Source organism: Chlamydotis macqueenii, chromosome 18, assembly GCF_036417535.1.
Source record: "Chlamydotis macqueenii isolate bChlMac1 chromosome 18, bChlMac1.mat, whole genome shotgun sequence".
NCBI classification, from domain to species: domain Eukaryota; kingdom Metazoa; phylum Chordata; class Aves; order Otidiformes; family Otididae; genus Chlamydotis; species Chlamydotis macqueenii.
Window position 1 is genome coordinate 1,155,630 of NC_141573.1, and position 16,360 is coordinate 1,171,989.

Below are 16,360 nucleotides of genomic sequence, written 5' to 3' on the forward strand. Positions count from 1 at the left end.
TGGATCTTCTAAAGCATGATAGGAATGTTAGGAAGTTCCTCTCCATGTTAAGCTAGAACTTGAGTTTTCCTCATTTCCCCTGGTGCAAAGCGGTGGCTGCTGGATGGCTCGTGTGTGTCTCACAAGGGCTTCACAGCACAGCTGGAAAGCGTCCAGAGATGAGCTGGAGATGAGTGAGGGAGACCTAGGAAAACAAAAAGAGCAGTTCTCCGAAGCTTCTCTCATTCCTATTCAATCGGAAGAGCTCACATCCAGCTGGAAATGACAGAGCTTATAGAAGTGTTTAAAATTCATAACTCACACGGAATCCGATTACCTTCAGCGCTTGCCTGCTGAAAGCCAGGCTTTTTCATTTCTGTGGCGGAATCGCCATCTCCCAGCCTGCTCTCCCGCTCCCCGAGGAAGGGGTTTCAAAGTGCTGGGCGTGGATTAACCTTTCTGTAGAGTTCTGGTGTGCCACACAACAGTGTAATACTGTTAGCGAGAGGGGGGTGGCTCGGAGAGGAGTCCACCGGGGTGACAGACTCGTCTTCACTGGAGAAAGGTTTTGCTCTGCTCTCTGTTTTTTGGAAGAGGTGATGGTGCTTCGGCTCTGTAGTGACTCTGCCAAGTGTCTGAGACAGGCAGAGCAGGACGTGCAGATGCTTTGGGCACACGGGTAGACTCAAAGCAGAGCAGAAACCTGGTCTGTGATAACCAAAGTAGAAATTTGCAGCCACAGCCTAATTCTGTGTTCTGCGTTCCCTGGGCTCATTCACTGATATTCAGGGCTTTCTTCCTCTCTTGTGATTTTAGGAACATATGCTGGAGGGATTATTCTGGATCAGTCTATCCACTTCACTGACACTGTAACATCAGATGATGTACTGCTTCCGTCAATTTGAGGAAAACGTCTCCGTTCCTTCTTGTGCCATTTTACAGACAGCTGCTTGGCTAACTACAGGGCAGTGCCTCACATCGCGCTCCCGCAGCGCAACCTGTGCTCCCGGCCTGGGTGTGCTGTCTGCTGGCAGGCCGTTCCCTGGCCAGGCAGTGCTGGTACCAGAAGAGACGTTTATTTCTGGCCCACGTTTTTGAGCTGGCAGGAGGCAGGTTTGGGTTAGTCAACAGAGACATCAGTTTGGATGGGAAGCTAAGCCTCGCTGCTTTTTCCATACAACTGGCCGTTAATCTTGGTGTCCTGCAAATTTTTAGTTTAGTTTTAAGATGGGAAAAGGGAAGGAACTAAGATGGGGGTTTTGCATACCTTGAAGATTATTCACACCCAATTGCATGATCGAAGTCTTTGTCCTACACAGAGCATCGCTGGAAAGATTATATTAAGGAGTGATCAAAGGAGGAGCAAAATAAATCTTGGAGCGTTGAAATGCAGGGGAATAGTTCTCTTTTTCAGCAGGAGAAGCTGGGGACAGAAAGCTATTTGCCACATCACGGGATCCATCCTGAAGAGCTGCCCTGAGGTACCACCTGCAGCGAGAGGTCACTGCGGTGAGGATGAGGAGAGCAGGAGGGGTGGACAGTGGACAGTGAGCCACAGCAAATGAGAGAGCGAGTGCTGGGACAGGCAGAGCCTGCCTCCGTCAGTAGGCAGTATATTTAAACGTGCAGATATAATGGGAAGCTGGTCAGCCAGCAGTATTTATAAACAGAACCTTGCATAGCAAAATGCAGGGATCCGAGTGGATTTTGGAAATGGAAGCTTGGTGTGGGGGCTGGTCAGGGTGGGCTGCTTTCACATTGGCTATGACAGCCTTGGTCCAGGGGAGGTACCTGCTCTGAGGGAACATAACTTTTCCCTGATGAGCTGCTCCTGGTTTCAGTTGACACACGGAGTCTCGCGCTTTGCCGCTGGGATGGCTGTCAGGGGCTGGTGTGTGCAGGAAGGAGCGCCTTTGCTTGGCCCCTGCAGAGACCAGCTCGCAGGCTGTCAGCTCTGCGCGAGAACCACAGCTTTGCTGTTCCTGTGGGGAGCAGGCTGCCGTCCGCGTCCGTCAAAGTGGAGTTCGGAGAGCGATTTGCACTTCAGGTGTTCTCCTTGTCTGGGCAGCTCTCACAGGGCTGTCTGTCAGCCGTGGGGAGAGGAGAGGCTTGTGGGACATGCGTTTTCAGAGCCGGTGGGGTTAGCGCTGTTGGGAGCGGATACCTGGGTTAGGTCGGCAGCGTTTCAGCTGTGCTTCCTTGCGTGCCGGGCCGAAGCTCGCCTTTCCCTGAGGCGGGCGGTGCGGGCGCAGGAGCTGTCTCTGCTCCGAGGCGCGCGGCTGCTGGGCAAGGCGCTGTGTTGGGTGGGGAGCGGGCTGCACCTTCTGGAGATCAAGGCTTAACACCACTGCAGTGATTTTTACAGGGGATTGGAAAGAAACCCTGTCAAAGCTCGGCAGAACAAAAAGAATGAATAAAAACATGAGCATTCACGTTTGCACCCGGCGTGGCTCTGCCCTGCGTGGTCTCGGTGACCCGGCTGCAGGAGCTGAGCCAGGCCCCGCCGCGGGGCTGCGGCCGCGCGCTGGCTGGTGGATGGAGCCGAGAGCTGTGCACGTGCAAACCAAATCCAAGCCGTCAGTGAAGAAAGGCAATTTATTTTTGACATTCTTAGCAGAGAGGAGTTATTTTGTAAATGTAAATCTATACTGCAAGGTCCATTTAACTGCCTTTGAATCAGTCTGACTAATTACCGAGCTGTCTGCTTAGATTAACACCCCGTCCCCCTTCCTTGGCTCTTTGTTTGCATCTCATGGGTATTTTTTGCATTTTAGTCCATTACACAAAATGAAGCTGCTGTTCCTGCTGCCACCTCTGCTGCCTTCCGTTCTCCCGCTGGCTCGGTGCTCAGGTCTCGCAAGGCGCGGTGTCGGATGTGCCGCTCGGCTGGATCAGTGCAGAGAGCACTGCTGACACGGGCCGGGGGAGGACGGCAGAAGAAAGGACCGGTCCTTCGAGCACCAACTCTGAGGCCGAGATGTCTTTGTAGAAATTCCCTCAGTTCTTTTCAAAGGCTTCCGAGTGAATGAGGAATTGCGCTGGTGCGGTTCGCTTTTAAATATGTTTTTTCATGACGCTTAGATGTATAAAAAATGTCACTGGGTTTTTTCGTTGTGGCTGCGTCACGAGTGAGGTGGTTATCAGACACTGGAAAATCTGATGGGTACCCTCTCGCTCTCCCTTCCCTGCTACTGCCTTTCAAGGGCTTTGAAAGAAATCAAGCCGTTCCGATTTCCCGTGGGTCCTTATGCAACTTCTGCACCAGACCCAGTGTGGGAGGTGGAGCTCTGAGCAGACCTCGGGTGACACTACCTGGCTCGCTCCTTCAGCAGCTGGGGCTTTTTTTCCTCTCGCAGCTTTTAGCACTTTGTCTCTCTTGCTCTTTCTCCTTCCCCCTCCTCCTTTTATTTTCCTGGGGATAGAAGGTTCCAGGATGAACATGGCAACTGCAGAAACAAAACCTGCATGGTCAGAAGCCTGGAGCAGACAGGCGTTGTGTCACCGTCCTTTATCGCTCCCAGCAGAGACTTACTTTATTTTCTTTATTTAAACATGGATAAAGAGCTTCTGAAAAAAAACAGTGACTTTTGCCTATTACAACCAAAGCCAAAAACTGAGGTTGCATCTGCACCGTTCAGTTCTGCACGCCGTGCTCGGGCGTCCCTCGGTTCCGTACGCTCTGGGCTCTGTCCTCAGCGGGCGTAAACCAAATCTGACCTCGCGCTATCAACTTCTCCGTCTTTCCTGGGTGGCTTTAACACTGCTGTATCGTTGTCAGGCCCTGGGCCCGCCCTGTGCTGGAAAGGGTAGGATCAGCTGTAGGAGCGTTGTACGGGTAGCCCCCGGCGATGAGCAGCGCTGGCCCACTGGTGCTCTCGTACGTATTTGTGAGATTTTTGCATGAAGCTCTGTAAGCAGGTGCTGCTTGGAAAACCCTCTGGGTGACACTGAGAGACCTTTTTCCTTGCTGGGCAGGTGAGAGGATGCAGTCAGGTTATTGCCTTTGCGATTTGCGGAATGCTGTCACACGCTGGGGCGTTTTGCTGGCAGAAGACAGGCTCCCGTGGCTGACGCAGAGAAGCACGTGAAGTGCAGCACGCGTACTCCTGGAGCTTGGTACCGTTATCACTCGCCTTCTGCAGCCAGAGTTCAGAACTGGTCTGTCCAGGCCTGGTTTCTGTTGGTTTGAGTGTCGGGTTTGGCAGCTATGGAGTGGCAGAAGCTGCTTGTTGACCAAGGAACCCGTTCTTCTGAACTTAACACTTTATATTTAGATGCCTCCAGAAGGACGAAAGGAAATGCAGTAACAGCTTGATCTGTCATTTACCATTGGTTGTGACTCATCCAAAATCCCTATTTTAGGTCCTTTTTTGTTAGTGCAACTACTTTAATATTGTCCACATGGCTTAACCCTCAAACCATGGTGTTACAACTATTAGCCGTTGGAGGGGTTAGAGGAAAGAATAACAAATCAGATTCACCTAAAAGCAGCAAAATAAAAGGTTCACAGAATTTTGTCCGTTGTTGCAAACGCTTATTAATTTGATTTGTACTCTGAATCTGTCAGTCCCTTCTGCTGAAATGCCAGACGGCAGATATTCTCATTAAATCACAAATTGGCAGTTGCGCAATTGATACAAATGTCGATCGGAAGGACGGAGTTACTGAGCTAGGCTTACTGCTTCGCAGTGGTACGGGTCCTACAGCTTCCGTTTTAACTTTCAGGTGTTTGGTAAACTCGTAATATATAGAACGCGGAACACTCAAGCTGAGTATTAACGCTTAAAGCAGCAGTAAAAATAACAATAAAAACAGAAGCCAGTGACTGTGGGTTCATACCGGTCAGTATTTTAGCTCAGGAGCTCCAAAGCCATTAGCTGGTCTTCCCTTGGCCTGTTCACGTTGTTTGCTTCAGGAGCCCGGCAAACTAGCAGTGACTGAAGCTTATGTTTTTTCTTTCTCCCGCTTTCATTTTACAAGCCCTTGCAGAGTTCACAAAGACAGACAAAATGGAGACAAAATGCCCATGTAGGGTGTTTTTGTGCTCTTCTCTTGATGTTTTCTTAGATGTCATTGTGATATTTGGAGTTCTAATGAGTTTTCTCACATAAGATCAAAGAGTCTGAGTTGATGGATTGTCATGTGCTGTGGGGCTTTGTTTTTTGTTTTGTTTTTTGTTATTTTAGGTGTGAGTTTCAACAGTGTTTATACCCAAATTTGGAGAGTGCTCCTACACCTAGCTGCCGACCCCTATCCTGATGTCTCCGACTTGGCTATGAAAGTTCTCAATAGCATTGCTTACAAGGTATGCCTTTCTGTGTTCGTGTGTCCTCTGAGGCTTGTGTGTGCTCATTTTATTCATGCTCAGGCAAAGCATAGGTAGACCAAACTGAACAGATCCATTGGAGGGCTCTGGTAAGTGGTCCTGGTTCAGTCTGGATCGATGGCAGAAGGAGCTTTTAATGTTTCAGAATTATAAACAGTCATGTGAACTCTTGATCAGGTGAAATAAATAAATGGGGGAGGACCTGGGATTCTTTTAGAATGCAAGTTAGGTACAGACCTTAGACAGTAGGTCTTGTTTAGAAGTCTACTTATCTAGCTCAGTCCCTGGGAGAAACCTTAAATATACTTCATGCAATTATCCGTTTGCAAACTGATTTAGATTATGCAAGTGGGACTGGCCTGCAGACTGAAGCCACAACGGCTCTCCAACCCAGGTGAACTAGTACATGTGAGTCAGCATGCAGACACCCCTGCCACTGCTCACCTCTCCAGCCCAGGCCTCACCCGCCTGAGCCACCATCCTCATCGCATTTCATCCTCCGAGGGTGACAAGATGTCCCTGGAGGCTGCCGTCACTGTTGGTTCAGAATTGCCGGCTTGGGGAGCTGTAGATGCACCCTCGCCTTCTGCCTGAAGCGAAGCACCAGGCTACCCCAGAACATCTTCTCACCAGCTGCCTTCCCCCTTCTCCGCCCCAGTCGGTGGTGTCGGAAAGCCGTCTGAACGCAGTCCTGCCCACCTGCTTTCTCGTTGCTCTAGCATCAAGGTCATGAGCCATCGCAATGCGAGGTGACGTCTCTTACTGGTGATTTCCAGTGCATAATCCTAAATCCTCAGACGTGGGCTTCTAAGCTGACGTTGCAGTAAGAGACACCAGCATTGTGCACTGTCATTTTAACGTCTTAGAGATTTCTTGCTTTTAAATCTGATTTTCTGTTGAGAAAGCAGTCACTCATTTGAACCCTTCTGCTTGTTTTGAGCATACGTGTCAGCGAGTGGTGAAGTCTGGGGTTTGGCACAGAGAATTATTTTGTGGGCGCAGGGAGGTCAGCCGTTCCGTGGTGGTTCAGGTGTACAGCAAAGTACTGCCAGGCGGGGAGCGCCAGACGAAGCGAGCAAGGAACGGGAAAGGTGGAAGATTTCCCTCTCTCTGCTCTCGGTGCAGGAAACTATTTCAGCCTTGTATTTTGGAAGGCTCTTTGCAAAATGAAATGGTACTTCTAGTATGGGGTTAAAAGAGATAGAGAGAGGACTCAGAGGTGCTTTTCCTGCCGTAGGTATTTTTTCAGGACATACTCCCTCGCTAGCGGAAAGAGATGTACAAACGTTGATGAAGGTGCCGTTGTGCCCCGCGCGTGCCTTCGCTGCCCTGCCAGGGGCTGCGTAGCCAGCGGGAATTTTTATCGTTATGCTGTGATGTCTCTTGTGACTGCTTTGGCAAATTCTGTCTTGCTTCCGACAAGTTTGGACCTAAACGTCAAGGTGCTGACTGGGGTGCAGGAGCTCCAGTGGATGGGTGTCGCGCGTCTCGTGCTCGGCTTCTCAAACACTGCCCCGTCCCTGCCTTTCTGAGGCAACGGCTTTTTAGATGGTTTTGCCGAATAATCAAAGCAGCATTCCCATTTACAAAGACTTTTATCTGGGGATGCTCCAGTGAACAAAACTGGTTTGTTCTTTGCCTTACCCGTAAGATCTGTCAGGAAATTACTTAAATAGGCAGTTTGTCCAGCAGCTTGGGCAGCTGCCTGTGTGGTGGGCTGACTGCTGTGCACCTCGTGGTGCTGTGGGCTTTGCTTTTGCCAGTACCGCCTGGCCCAGGCAGCTTCTAAAACAACTTAATTTAAAAAAAATAAAATCCTACTAACAGCCCACCAAAATGGAAGTGAAGGCTTCAGATCCTGGGTGGTGATCTGGCTTTTATTCGCTTCGTTACGGGCAGAGCTCTCTCTGCGAGGAGTGTGGCCAGGGTTTCCAGCTCGCACGCCGTCTCTGCTGGAGTGAGCTCAGGATTACAGGGATGCAAATTAGCAGCAGTTAAATTTTTGCTAACTGTATCCTGAGATCTCTCCTTGGTGCTACGGAAGCTCTGTTGGACGTAAAAGGGAGCGGCCTGGATGCTGCCCACAGGCCCCTTGGCCCTCCACAGTACATGCAAACAGCGCGTTTCCCTGTTTGTTGCTCTAATTTTGTCATGGAATAAAAACAAAAGTTGATTTTCTTGCATAAACAAAAACACTGCTTCAGGTGAAGTAAAGTACTTGAGTATTTAGCAGCTTAGCCATTTTGTTCCAGTCAATACAAAATGCAGGGAACAAGGGGTTCCGTTCAGGAGCTTGGGCATCTGAAGTTTTCTGTCATTAACACGGCAGAACAAGGCGCAGCGATCTGTACAGCCGCCCAAGCTCTGTGCTTTCAGTCTGTCTGATTTTTACACCTATTTTGTCCCAGGCGGGTGTTAGTCTGTGGCTGGGTCACCCTGACGCGCGGTCAGACAGCGCGTTTGGGCCGGTGCGGTTAAGAGCTCCGAAGCAAATCCCACTGCGCTGCGTAATCTCTCCCAGTAAAACTCGGGGCCAGAACTGCCAGTTTTGTCACTGTGCAGAGGTTCGGATTGACTCTACATTTGCAAAATAGTTATTTCCAAGGCACTGCGTGGATTTAAAGCAGAATTTTTGTTTTCGGATGAGCCCAGTGCTGTTCAGTGTTTTAGTGGAGCCGTGAATGCAGCTCTGTGTCTCCAGGAGAGCTCCAGTGGTCTTTAAATAGAGCGATGTCTTCCCGAGCAGCTGGTGAGTAGGTTGCACAGACGTGCCTGCTTCCTGGCTATGAAATACGCCGCTGTACTTCACGGGCTGATCAGACATCGCTCGCTCTCACCAGACTGCGGCTGAGGTGTCAGTTCTGTTTGTGATGCAGATGGAGTGGTACAACTCACTCCTGGCCTGATCTCTTAAAAAATCCAAAACACGCTTTTTGCCTGAACCAAAACAAACAAAAAAGATATCCGGTAAGCAGCGGTGGCCTTCTAAGACTTTGAAATCACAATTAATTAAGGAAAGTTTGCTTCCTCCCAGGTTGCTTGGTCCAGCTGTTTTTGAGGGAAAGCTTGAGGCTAAATTATCCCAGGAGTTATTCCTCCGTGACATCACTCCTTGGTCCGGGCTTTTCTCTGCGTGAGCAAGTGATTCTGCTCTTTATTTTGTAACCTGGAGTTAATTTACAAAATTATGAATTGCTGTTTTCTCTCCTGAAAAGAGATGATTTGACTGGCAGAGGAGCAAATCCCCAGGAAACGGGGAGCTGCTGCCTCCGGCAAAATGCGCTGCGGTGTCACTGCACTGCAGCCCTCGCGTTGCTCGCTGCCCTCAGAGAAGAAATTGCTTTTTCATTTTTCCCAGGAAAAGGAAGGCTGTCTGCCACACTCATCTCTGTGTAGCCCTTCAGCAAATTATCGTTAGCTGGCCTTGTCCCTCTGCTGCGAATGAGGTGACCTGACCCATTTCAGGTGGCAGAGACCTGACTGCAGGAATCTTAAAACTGAGCCTTCTGTGACTAATTAAAATTAGTTATGAATAATAATATGTCACTAATTACTAAACTGTTTCTACTTTCTTTCCATTCCCCTGGTGCGATCGTCTGTCCGTGCCCCGTGCAGCCTCACCTGCTCGGCAGAGCCCCCGCTGCGTTCCTGGCCTGTAGGACCCCTCCCACCCCCGGACGGAACGGGGGACGACAGCGCACAAACCGGCCTGTCTGGAGCGAGGAGGCTGGCGCGGGGCAGCCAGGCCAGCCGGAGGTCGTGGCGCTTGCCCTCCCAGCCGTAGCAATCCGGCGCTTGCTGCGGCGTGGGCGTGCTGTGCGGTGACGGTCATCGCTGCTCCTGCCCTTTGGAGCCCAACAAATGACAGCTGGGAGGGCTCGAACCCTGTCGTCCCCCGAGAACCCCGCTCGGCTGCTGCGCTGCCAGACATCGATTTCCGTAGTGTTTGGACAGACGCTGACAGGCAGCTGGCCTGTGGGGTAGCGGTATTTGTCCCTCTGGGTTTTTATGCCCGTCTAGGGCTTCATTTAAAAGTTATTTCGAATTGTGAGAAATGTAAAATGTTTCACAGAAGGCAGAGTGATGTGGAAGAGGAGGAAGGGAGTCCGGAAGCAGTGGAAGTGATCTCCGTTTCCAAAGGGGAGGCTGGTTTGCACGGTGTGAGCAGCGTGCTTGGCCCGGAGGAGCGTGAGCCGGTGACGTAGCTGTCTGTGCTTCTTGCTGCCTCTCCCCAGGCTCGCGTTTGAGGCCTTCCCCAGGAGAAAGGACGGAACTTCTCAGGCTCTTGCAGAACCGAATCTCTTCTGGCTGTGGCCAGGTGCCAGGGTGCCGCTTTGCAGCAGGACTGGCTGTGTTTTGTAGAGCTCAGAGCAACCCAACCATGTAAATCCCCTGCCTTCCCCCTAAGAGTGGACGTGGTGCTGCTGCGAAGGGTGTCCTCTAACGAACTCCGGAAAAGCTCGGCTCTCGTTATGGGAGATGGAGCGACAACAGGAGGCAGTTTCAGGCAGCTGCCACGTTCACAATGCGAGTTCTGACTCAGGCGTGAAAGCGGGGTCAGAGTGCGTGCTCAAGCTCTGGTCGCGGTCGGAACCGCAATGCTGTGTCGCCGGGGGTGAGGGAAGGCCTGGCTGAAGGGCAGCCCCGGGCGGGCTGCGTGCCCGACGGTGCCTTGGCTCGCGGCGCTGGGACAGGCCGTGGGCTGCGCCTGCTTTAGGGAAGAGGCCTGTGTTAGTCCGAGCCGTTTCCCTGTGAGTACAGAGGGGTTCTTCCTGGGAAGCGTTCCCTGACTGAGGAAGTAGTGAAGTCATCCGATGCGTTGGGAACCGCACAGGGGCTTTTTTCATGTACATTTTAAACACCTACGCACACACCGATAGAGAGCTTGACTTCATTTGGCCCCAGAAGTGCAATTGAATTAAATAATAAACAGCTGCGGGTGGTGGTTTGCAGCCCTGCCTGTTCAGGACTCTGCTGTGTTTTCTCTCTAGGCAACAGTAAACGCTCGCCCCCAGCGCATCCTGGACACCTCCTCGCTGACCCAGTCTGCCCCTGCCAGCCCCACCAACAAGGGCATGCACATCCACCAAGTGGGGTAAGCGCCAGGGTTGCTTTCTAGCACCTTCTGCCGTAGTGGGTTTAGGCACCGCTCAGGCAGCCGCCCCAGTTCACCACTCCAGAGCAGGAACGTGTTGAGGTCTGGGTAGCTTCTGGTTTTAGCACTGGTAAAGTGTTCAGAAACAAGATATCTGGCAAAAGGTGGGAGTTTCTTCCTGGTTTCATTTTTAGGATGAAGATTAACAAGCCACACTAATTACTGAAAGATGAACTGGAAGGAATAGCAGACTGTCGCTGGTTTTACTGGTGCACTCTGACCTGGCTGTGTGGTATCCAAATTTCCCATTGAAGTCCGATCTGCATTTTCTGCACTTCCAGCTGACAAAAGCCAGGGTTGTCTGCTCAACAAGCCGTGCCTAAACTACAGTGAAATCGGTTACTGGTATGGGCAAAGCTAGGATTCGAAAATTTCATTGTTTCCCTAAACATCCTCTCCAAGAGGAACCACCAGGCTTTAGATCCAGCAGCCCCACAATCATAACGTCCCCGCTGAGATGCAGGGCTGGTCGGCGTGCCTTAGCTCAGACACCGTGGCCAGCGGGCGTGCGGCTGTTGGACCTGCCGGTTCCCAAAATGTTCGCTTTCTTGTCCTGAGTCTGGAGTTGGCGCAGTCAAGGTTCACTCTTGTTTTGGGGCTTATGTTTTTTGGAGGAGATGAGGGAATTGTGTGTGTTTGTTTTTGTAGAGCAAGCACAGCAGCGAAGTATAAATCTTACAATGCAGAACCAAACAAGAGCAGTGTAATTCACATGCAAGAGTAAGGGCAGCTGAACTGGTGGTGATGGTGTGGCCGTGTTGTCGTCTACCCTTCGTGTTTGGTGGAGCAGTGCTGTGTTTCTCTGTGACCAGGAGCGTTGAACTGTCTTCTGTTTGTAGAAAACCAGGTTACTTGTCAACGGTGGAGAGCACATCAGGACTGGATGTGGCAGCTGTCAGGGAACACGCCTCGTGTCCAGTGCTATCTAAATCCTCTCCCCTGTTTTGATCTTTAGAGGGTCACCTCCAGCCACTAGTACCAGCAGCTCCAGCCTGACGAATGATGTGACAAAGCAGCCAGTCAGTCGGGACATCGCGTCTGTGAGACCGGCCAACGTGGGCAACATGGGAGTTCAGTACACTCCTCACTCCCACCAGTTTCCCAGGACGAGGAAAATGTTTGACAAGGGGCCGGAGCAGGTAAAGAGCCTTTCCTTTCAGAGCTGATTGCTCCCCCTCGACCGCGTTTTGTTACACATTCTGTTGTGTGTTCTGTTTCCACATCTCTTGTTCGCTTCTAGCTGCTGCTAACTCTAGGTTGGCTTCCTCTAACCAGTAAAGTAAAAATTGATTAGTTTTCTTTCTTCAGGGTAAATTTTTTTCTACAGCCTTCCACTTCTGCTGCTGAGAGGTGTTTAATCAGAGTTGATTGCTTATTCTTTCATAACCATTTGTCTGCCTGGGTGATAACGCAGAGTCAGGGCTGTGACCCTCAGATGCTTTTTCTCAACCTCAGCAGAGCAGGGACCGAGGAGGAAAAAGGGGAGATCCCTCTTCCTTTAGCGTACAGACTGGCATTCCTCTCCCGAGACTGATGGGTGCTCCTGCGCCGGAATACTCACCTTTCCAGCGGTTCTGCCCCACTCCAGGCTTGGCAGCCCTCTTTGCTGTGCACACGGGAGGATGTGAGCCCAGGCTGTTACTGGGAAGACCAAAGCTCACTACAGTCACACTGTTAGAAGAGAGCGGATCGGTTAGGAGCTGGGAGGAGCTCTGGGAGGAACGGCAGTGACTCCTCTTTTTGGCATGCAAGCAAGCCAGCCAGCAAGGGTTTTGCATACGTTTTAGTGATCTGAAGGTAATAGTCAGTTCCTGGGCATTTTTCCACGTACAGAAGCTTGAAGGACTGATGTGGAGCCAAGTAGAGCAATCAGTCAGACTTCAGCATGCACCGAAGATCCTGAAGGTCACCTTCACATGAGTCACGTTGGATGAATACTGTGGAGTCTAAGCATGCTGGGACATGCTTGTGGCCACCAAGCATAGACAGAGCCCATACTTATGGTCAATGTTCTTCAGGGTTCAGCCATCTGGCAATGGTTTCATGTCTGCCTCTCCCTCTACTTCAGCACGTTTCCAGGATTTTTCTGGTGCTGGCTCTGTAGATGGGAGGACTGAAAAGGCAGCAAGTGGTGGGGGAGGACCCTGACCCTCCTTTTCTCTCTCCTGGTCCTGGAAAAGGGAAGAACTCTTCCATCTGAAGCAGTGGAGCGTGTGCATCGCAGCCCACGGGACAAGTGGACGGCACAGCTTTTGCGTGTTCTGACTGCTGAGGAGCGGTTGCTCCTCGCTTGCATTGGTGTTTCTGCTTTCTGTAATGAGTCTCGCAGAAGCCGCTGGAGGTGGAGAGCCAGTTTGTCTGTGTGAAGCCTTAGCAGGAACACCTTCCCTGTGGATGGCAGCGCTAGCCTGGATCGTATTTCTGAAAGAATGGATGAAACCTGGTTAGATGAAGTTGTCTTTCCGTTTTCTTTTTGGATGTCTTGTGCTTTGTAACAGATGCTCAGTGCATATGTGCCCTCGGTGTGAAGTTGTATCGGGCTGTGCTTTATCCCAAGTTATCCTTCCTGCTCCGCTGTTTCTCAAGCCAGGTGCCTGGGAGACTGAGGAAGCTCATCCCGGGACTTCAGGATGCTACGCTAACGCTTCAGCCCTGATTTGTGCGGTAGCCCGATTATGCCTTGTGCTGTGCAGATGAGGGAATCTGCGCATTTCCAAGGAGTTAATGTGATGACAGTGATCTTAAAGCCAGATGTACAAATGTCACGTCCTTGGCAATGTGTTTGAGCTCTTTCTGCCTGGCAGTCTGTTGAATCTGGGTGTTGCTGTGCATGCATCTTGCCCACGTGGATAGGAGGGAGGTGGGTTAACAGCCACTTCTCTCTCTGGACAGACTGCCGACGACGCCGACGATACCGTTGGACACAAAAGCTTCATTTCGGCCACAGTGCAGACGGGGTTTTGTGACTGGAGTGCGAAGTATTTTGCCCAGCCAGTCATGAAGGTAACACTTCGTTGTCTCGGTGCATGCTTTCTGAACCACGGCGCAGCGGCTCTTCCGAAGCGCTGCTGTCCTGAGCGCAGGCTGGTGGGCTTCCCTGTTCTTTTTCCCCTCCTTTGCCTTCAGCCTGGGGAGGGAAAGGAATGGAGTTACTTGCATCGTGCTGCTCTGAGGAGCTCTGTGGCCACTGTGCTTGTAGAGTAAGAGGGAAGAAGTCATCGAAGGGAGCAGAGCAGTTAGTGACAGACTGGAGGGTGTTACTGGGGAAAGCCCAGAGCAGAAGCCCTGCGCCCCATGGAGCACGTTGAAGGAAGAACGTGAAAATGAGGGGAGGTTCTGTAGCTAGTGCAGATCATAGCGTCTGCCGGTTTTGCACAGTTGCAGATTGCGTTGCTGAGTTGTTTCATTTTCAATGTTGCGTGTGCCTATATATTGAAAATTGCGTTATAGTAAACATAAATTGATTCTTAAAATATAAATAAGTAGCGTAAGGAAGGCCCTTTATCCCAGAAAGGGCTGCGAGAGGCTGGAGGAGAGGGGCTGTTCTCTTTGACGCTCTAGCTGAATTTTCTGGCTGTGATGATGCCGACACAGGCAGAGAAATGGTGGAGGCTGCTGCTCTGGGTGAAGACCAGAGAATCCCACTGGCAGCGGAACAAACCCTCTGCTTGAAGTCAGGCTTGGCTCTGGAGCCTGGTGTGACTTCAGAGCTGCACTGGGCTTCCGGGCACGCTGTGTAGACGCCTTTGAGTTAAAAAGGAGAAAATAGCAGTGACTGGACATCGGCGTGACTGCCTGGGGGAACCTTTGGAAGCATCCTTGGTTTTTAAAGTTTTTTATAAACCAAGTTCTATTATGGCAAGGAACGAGGGTGGCAATGACAAACCTCCGTTGAGATCTCTTCAGAAGTGAGTGTGTTCTGGTAGCGAAGTTGGATTTGTGTGAAGTCAGAGATACACTAAAGCCTTCTTCTAGGAAAACCAAACCAGAGTTCTTAAGAGATGGGCGAAGCCTGTCAGTGACTGGAAACAGGAACTGTTACATTCCCAGAATCTTTTAGCCAAAGATCAGGTTTCAATTTTAAGTATGAAATACAAACAAGCAGTAAATCTCGCCTTATTATAAGCAAACACGTAAGGCAAGCACCCAGGTGCCTTGGGAGTCGAGTCAGCTCAATTTCTTGGAGGTGTTGCAGTTTCTGTGAATAATCACGACCACTCTGTATTAATGCCATTACCGAGCAACTCCGTAACGGATGTTTGTATCCAGCCCCTGATATTTACACCTTTGTAATGAGGCAATGCTGCCTGTTATGTGCTGTCTCATCCCAGAATTGCCACTGAGCCGTCCATCACGGCTCCTCCCGTTCTTCAGGCGCGTTAAATCGTTTGGCGGTGGGTGAGGTGATTGCCCCCAAGTTTAAGGACAGCAGAACGCCAGTTACCTGGCAGCCAGTTTCTGCTTTGATTTCTTTAGCGAATCACCAGGAGGAAAGACTAGATGGGAAAATGATTGCCTGACACCTCCTCAGCTGCTAGGGAAATTAACTTTCCTCTGACATCAATAACAGAGTAATTCATTAAGACGTACGTGTGGCCTGTGGGGCTTGGTTGCTTGGTCAAGCTTTAAAGCAGGGCTTTCCCTCGTCAAGATGAGCTTCAGTGCCTTGATTCCAGTCCAGAAGAGGGCACGAGAGGAGGAGGAGGTTTTCCATCTCTTAGTTCTTATTAAAAACATTTGTCTGCTTTTTAAGGAAAGCTTTTCCCAGTGAAGAGGGATGTCTTTATTAATAAAATAAATCACGGTGGACAGCCAATCAGAGGCAGGTTCGGTGGGTAGATGGGGAGCTCTGTGTGTGTGGATTTAGTAATTCATGTGCGTAACGTAGAGCAAATTACTTTGGGGGAGAAAATACAAAATGTGGAGCATCCCTGTACTAATTCACAGAAGGGAGGGGGAGTCATGGAAATTGAGGGCTTCCCTGCGCCCCAGTGAGCCCCAGAGGGTTCGGTGTCTCAGGACGAGAACGAAGGTGCTGCAGACCGCACCGCATGCGTACCGCGGGGACAGCGGTCTGTCTCCAGCTGGTACTGGGGTAGCAGGAGTGGTGACGTGTGGTGGGGATGGTTCTTTTAGCTTTCCTGAGCATTTCCACGTGGAAGTGCTCGCTGACTGGGGCTGGGTTTTCTGAGCATGGACTGTCCTCAACAGCAATGTTTTTGGTAAAGCTTGAGCAAAACAAAACTGTGTTTTCTAAGAAAACAAGGAAGAGAATTGATTTCCCCATTACTTCTGTGAAGCAGCTTTAAAAGGCCAAGCAGAGGCTTTCCACAGAAACACTGGCACGTTACGGGGGAATCTGTACCTGTGTGATGGGTGGGCGGTTGTGTGCCGGGGCCGGGGAGAAGCCCCTCTACAAGAGCTTTCTTTGGGTTTCTCGATTGCCGCTTGTGTAATCAGGCTGGGGCGCAGGACTGGCCGTGCGGTAACTCGGGCGCTGGCTGAGTTCCACGGGGCGCTGCTTTCCTGGGATCGCTGGTCCTGCAGCAGCAAGAGCCAAACAGCCCTGGCTGGGAGCTGCTGTCTCTGGGAACTTCAGCCTCAGGAGGAAGGCAGAAAGCAAAGTCTGCCGTGTGCTGACTGAAGAAGCTGACACTAATGTTTAATTCCGATACTTCATTTGGAGATGCAGCCTACCAGGGAGAGACAAGACAACAGTTCCTGTAATGAATAAACATAAAATGGCTGTGAGTGCATCTTAGTCATATTTAATTTATGAGTTTAGTTTTGCTTCGCAGACCTTGCTCTGGGAATGCTTTCACTGGAAAGACTGAGGGATTAATTTCCAGTGTAAATCACTGGCTCGGTTTCACACCATCATACCAAATTTGATTTATTGA

At 50.7% G+C, this 16,360-nt stretch overlaps 1 protein-coding gene across 2 annotated transcripts in view; it reads left to right on the plus strand.

Moving 5' to 3' along the window:
* The window catches only part of RPTOR (regulatory associated protein of MTOR complex 1), a 141,203-nt gene that overhangs the window by 95,359 nt on the left and 29,484 nt on the right, over nucleotides 1-16,360 (plus strand). For both annotated transcript variants that reach the window (XM_086762678.1, XM_086762679.1), the window contains exons 21-24: nucleotides 5,166-5,284; nucleotides 10,297-10,400; nucleotides 11,416-11,599; nucleotides 13,353-13,463. In XM_086762678.1, coding sequence (XP_086618804.1) covers nucleotides 5,166-5,284; nucleotides 10,297-10,400; nucleotides 11,416-11,599; nucleotides 13,353-13,463 — 518 coding nt within the window. The remainder of the gene's footprint in view (nucleotides 1-5,165; nucleotides 5,285-10,296; nucleotides 10,401-11,415; nucleotides 11,600-13,352; nucleotides 13,464-16,360) is intronic.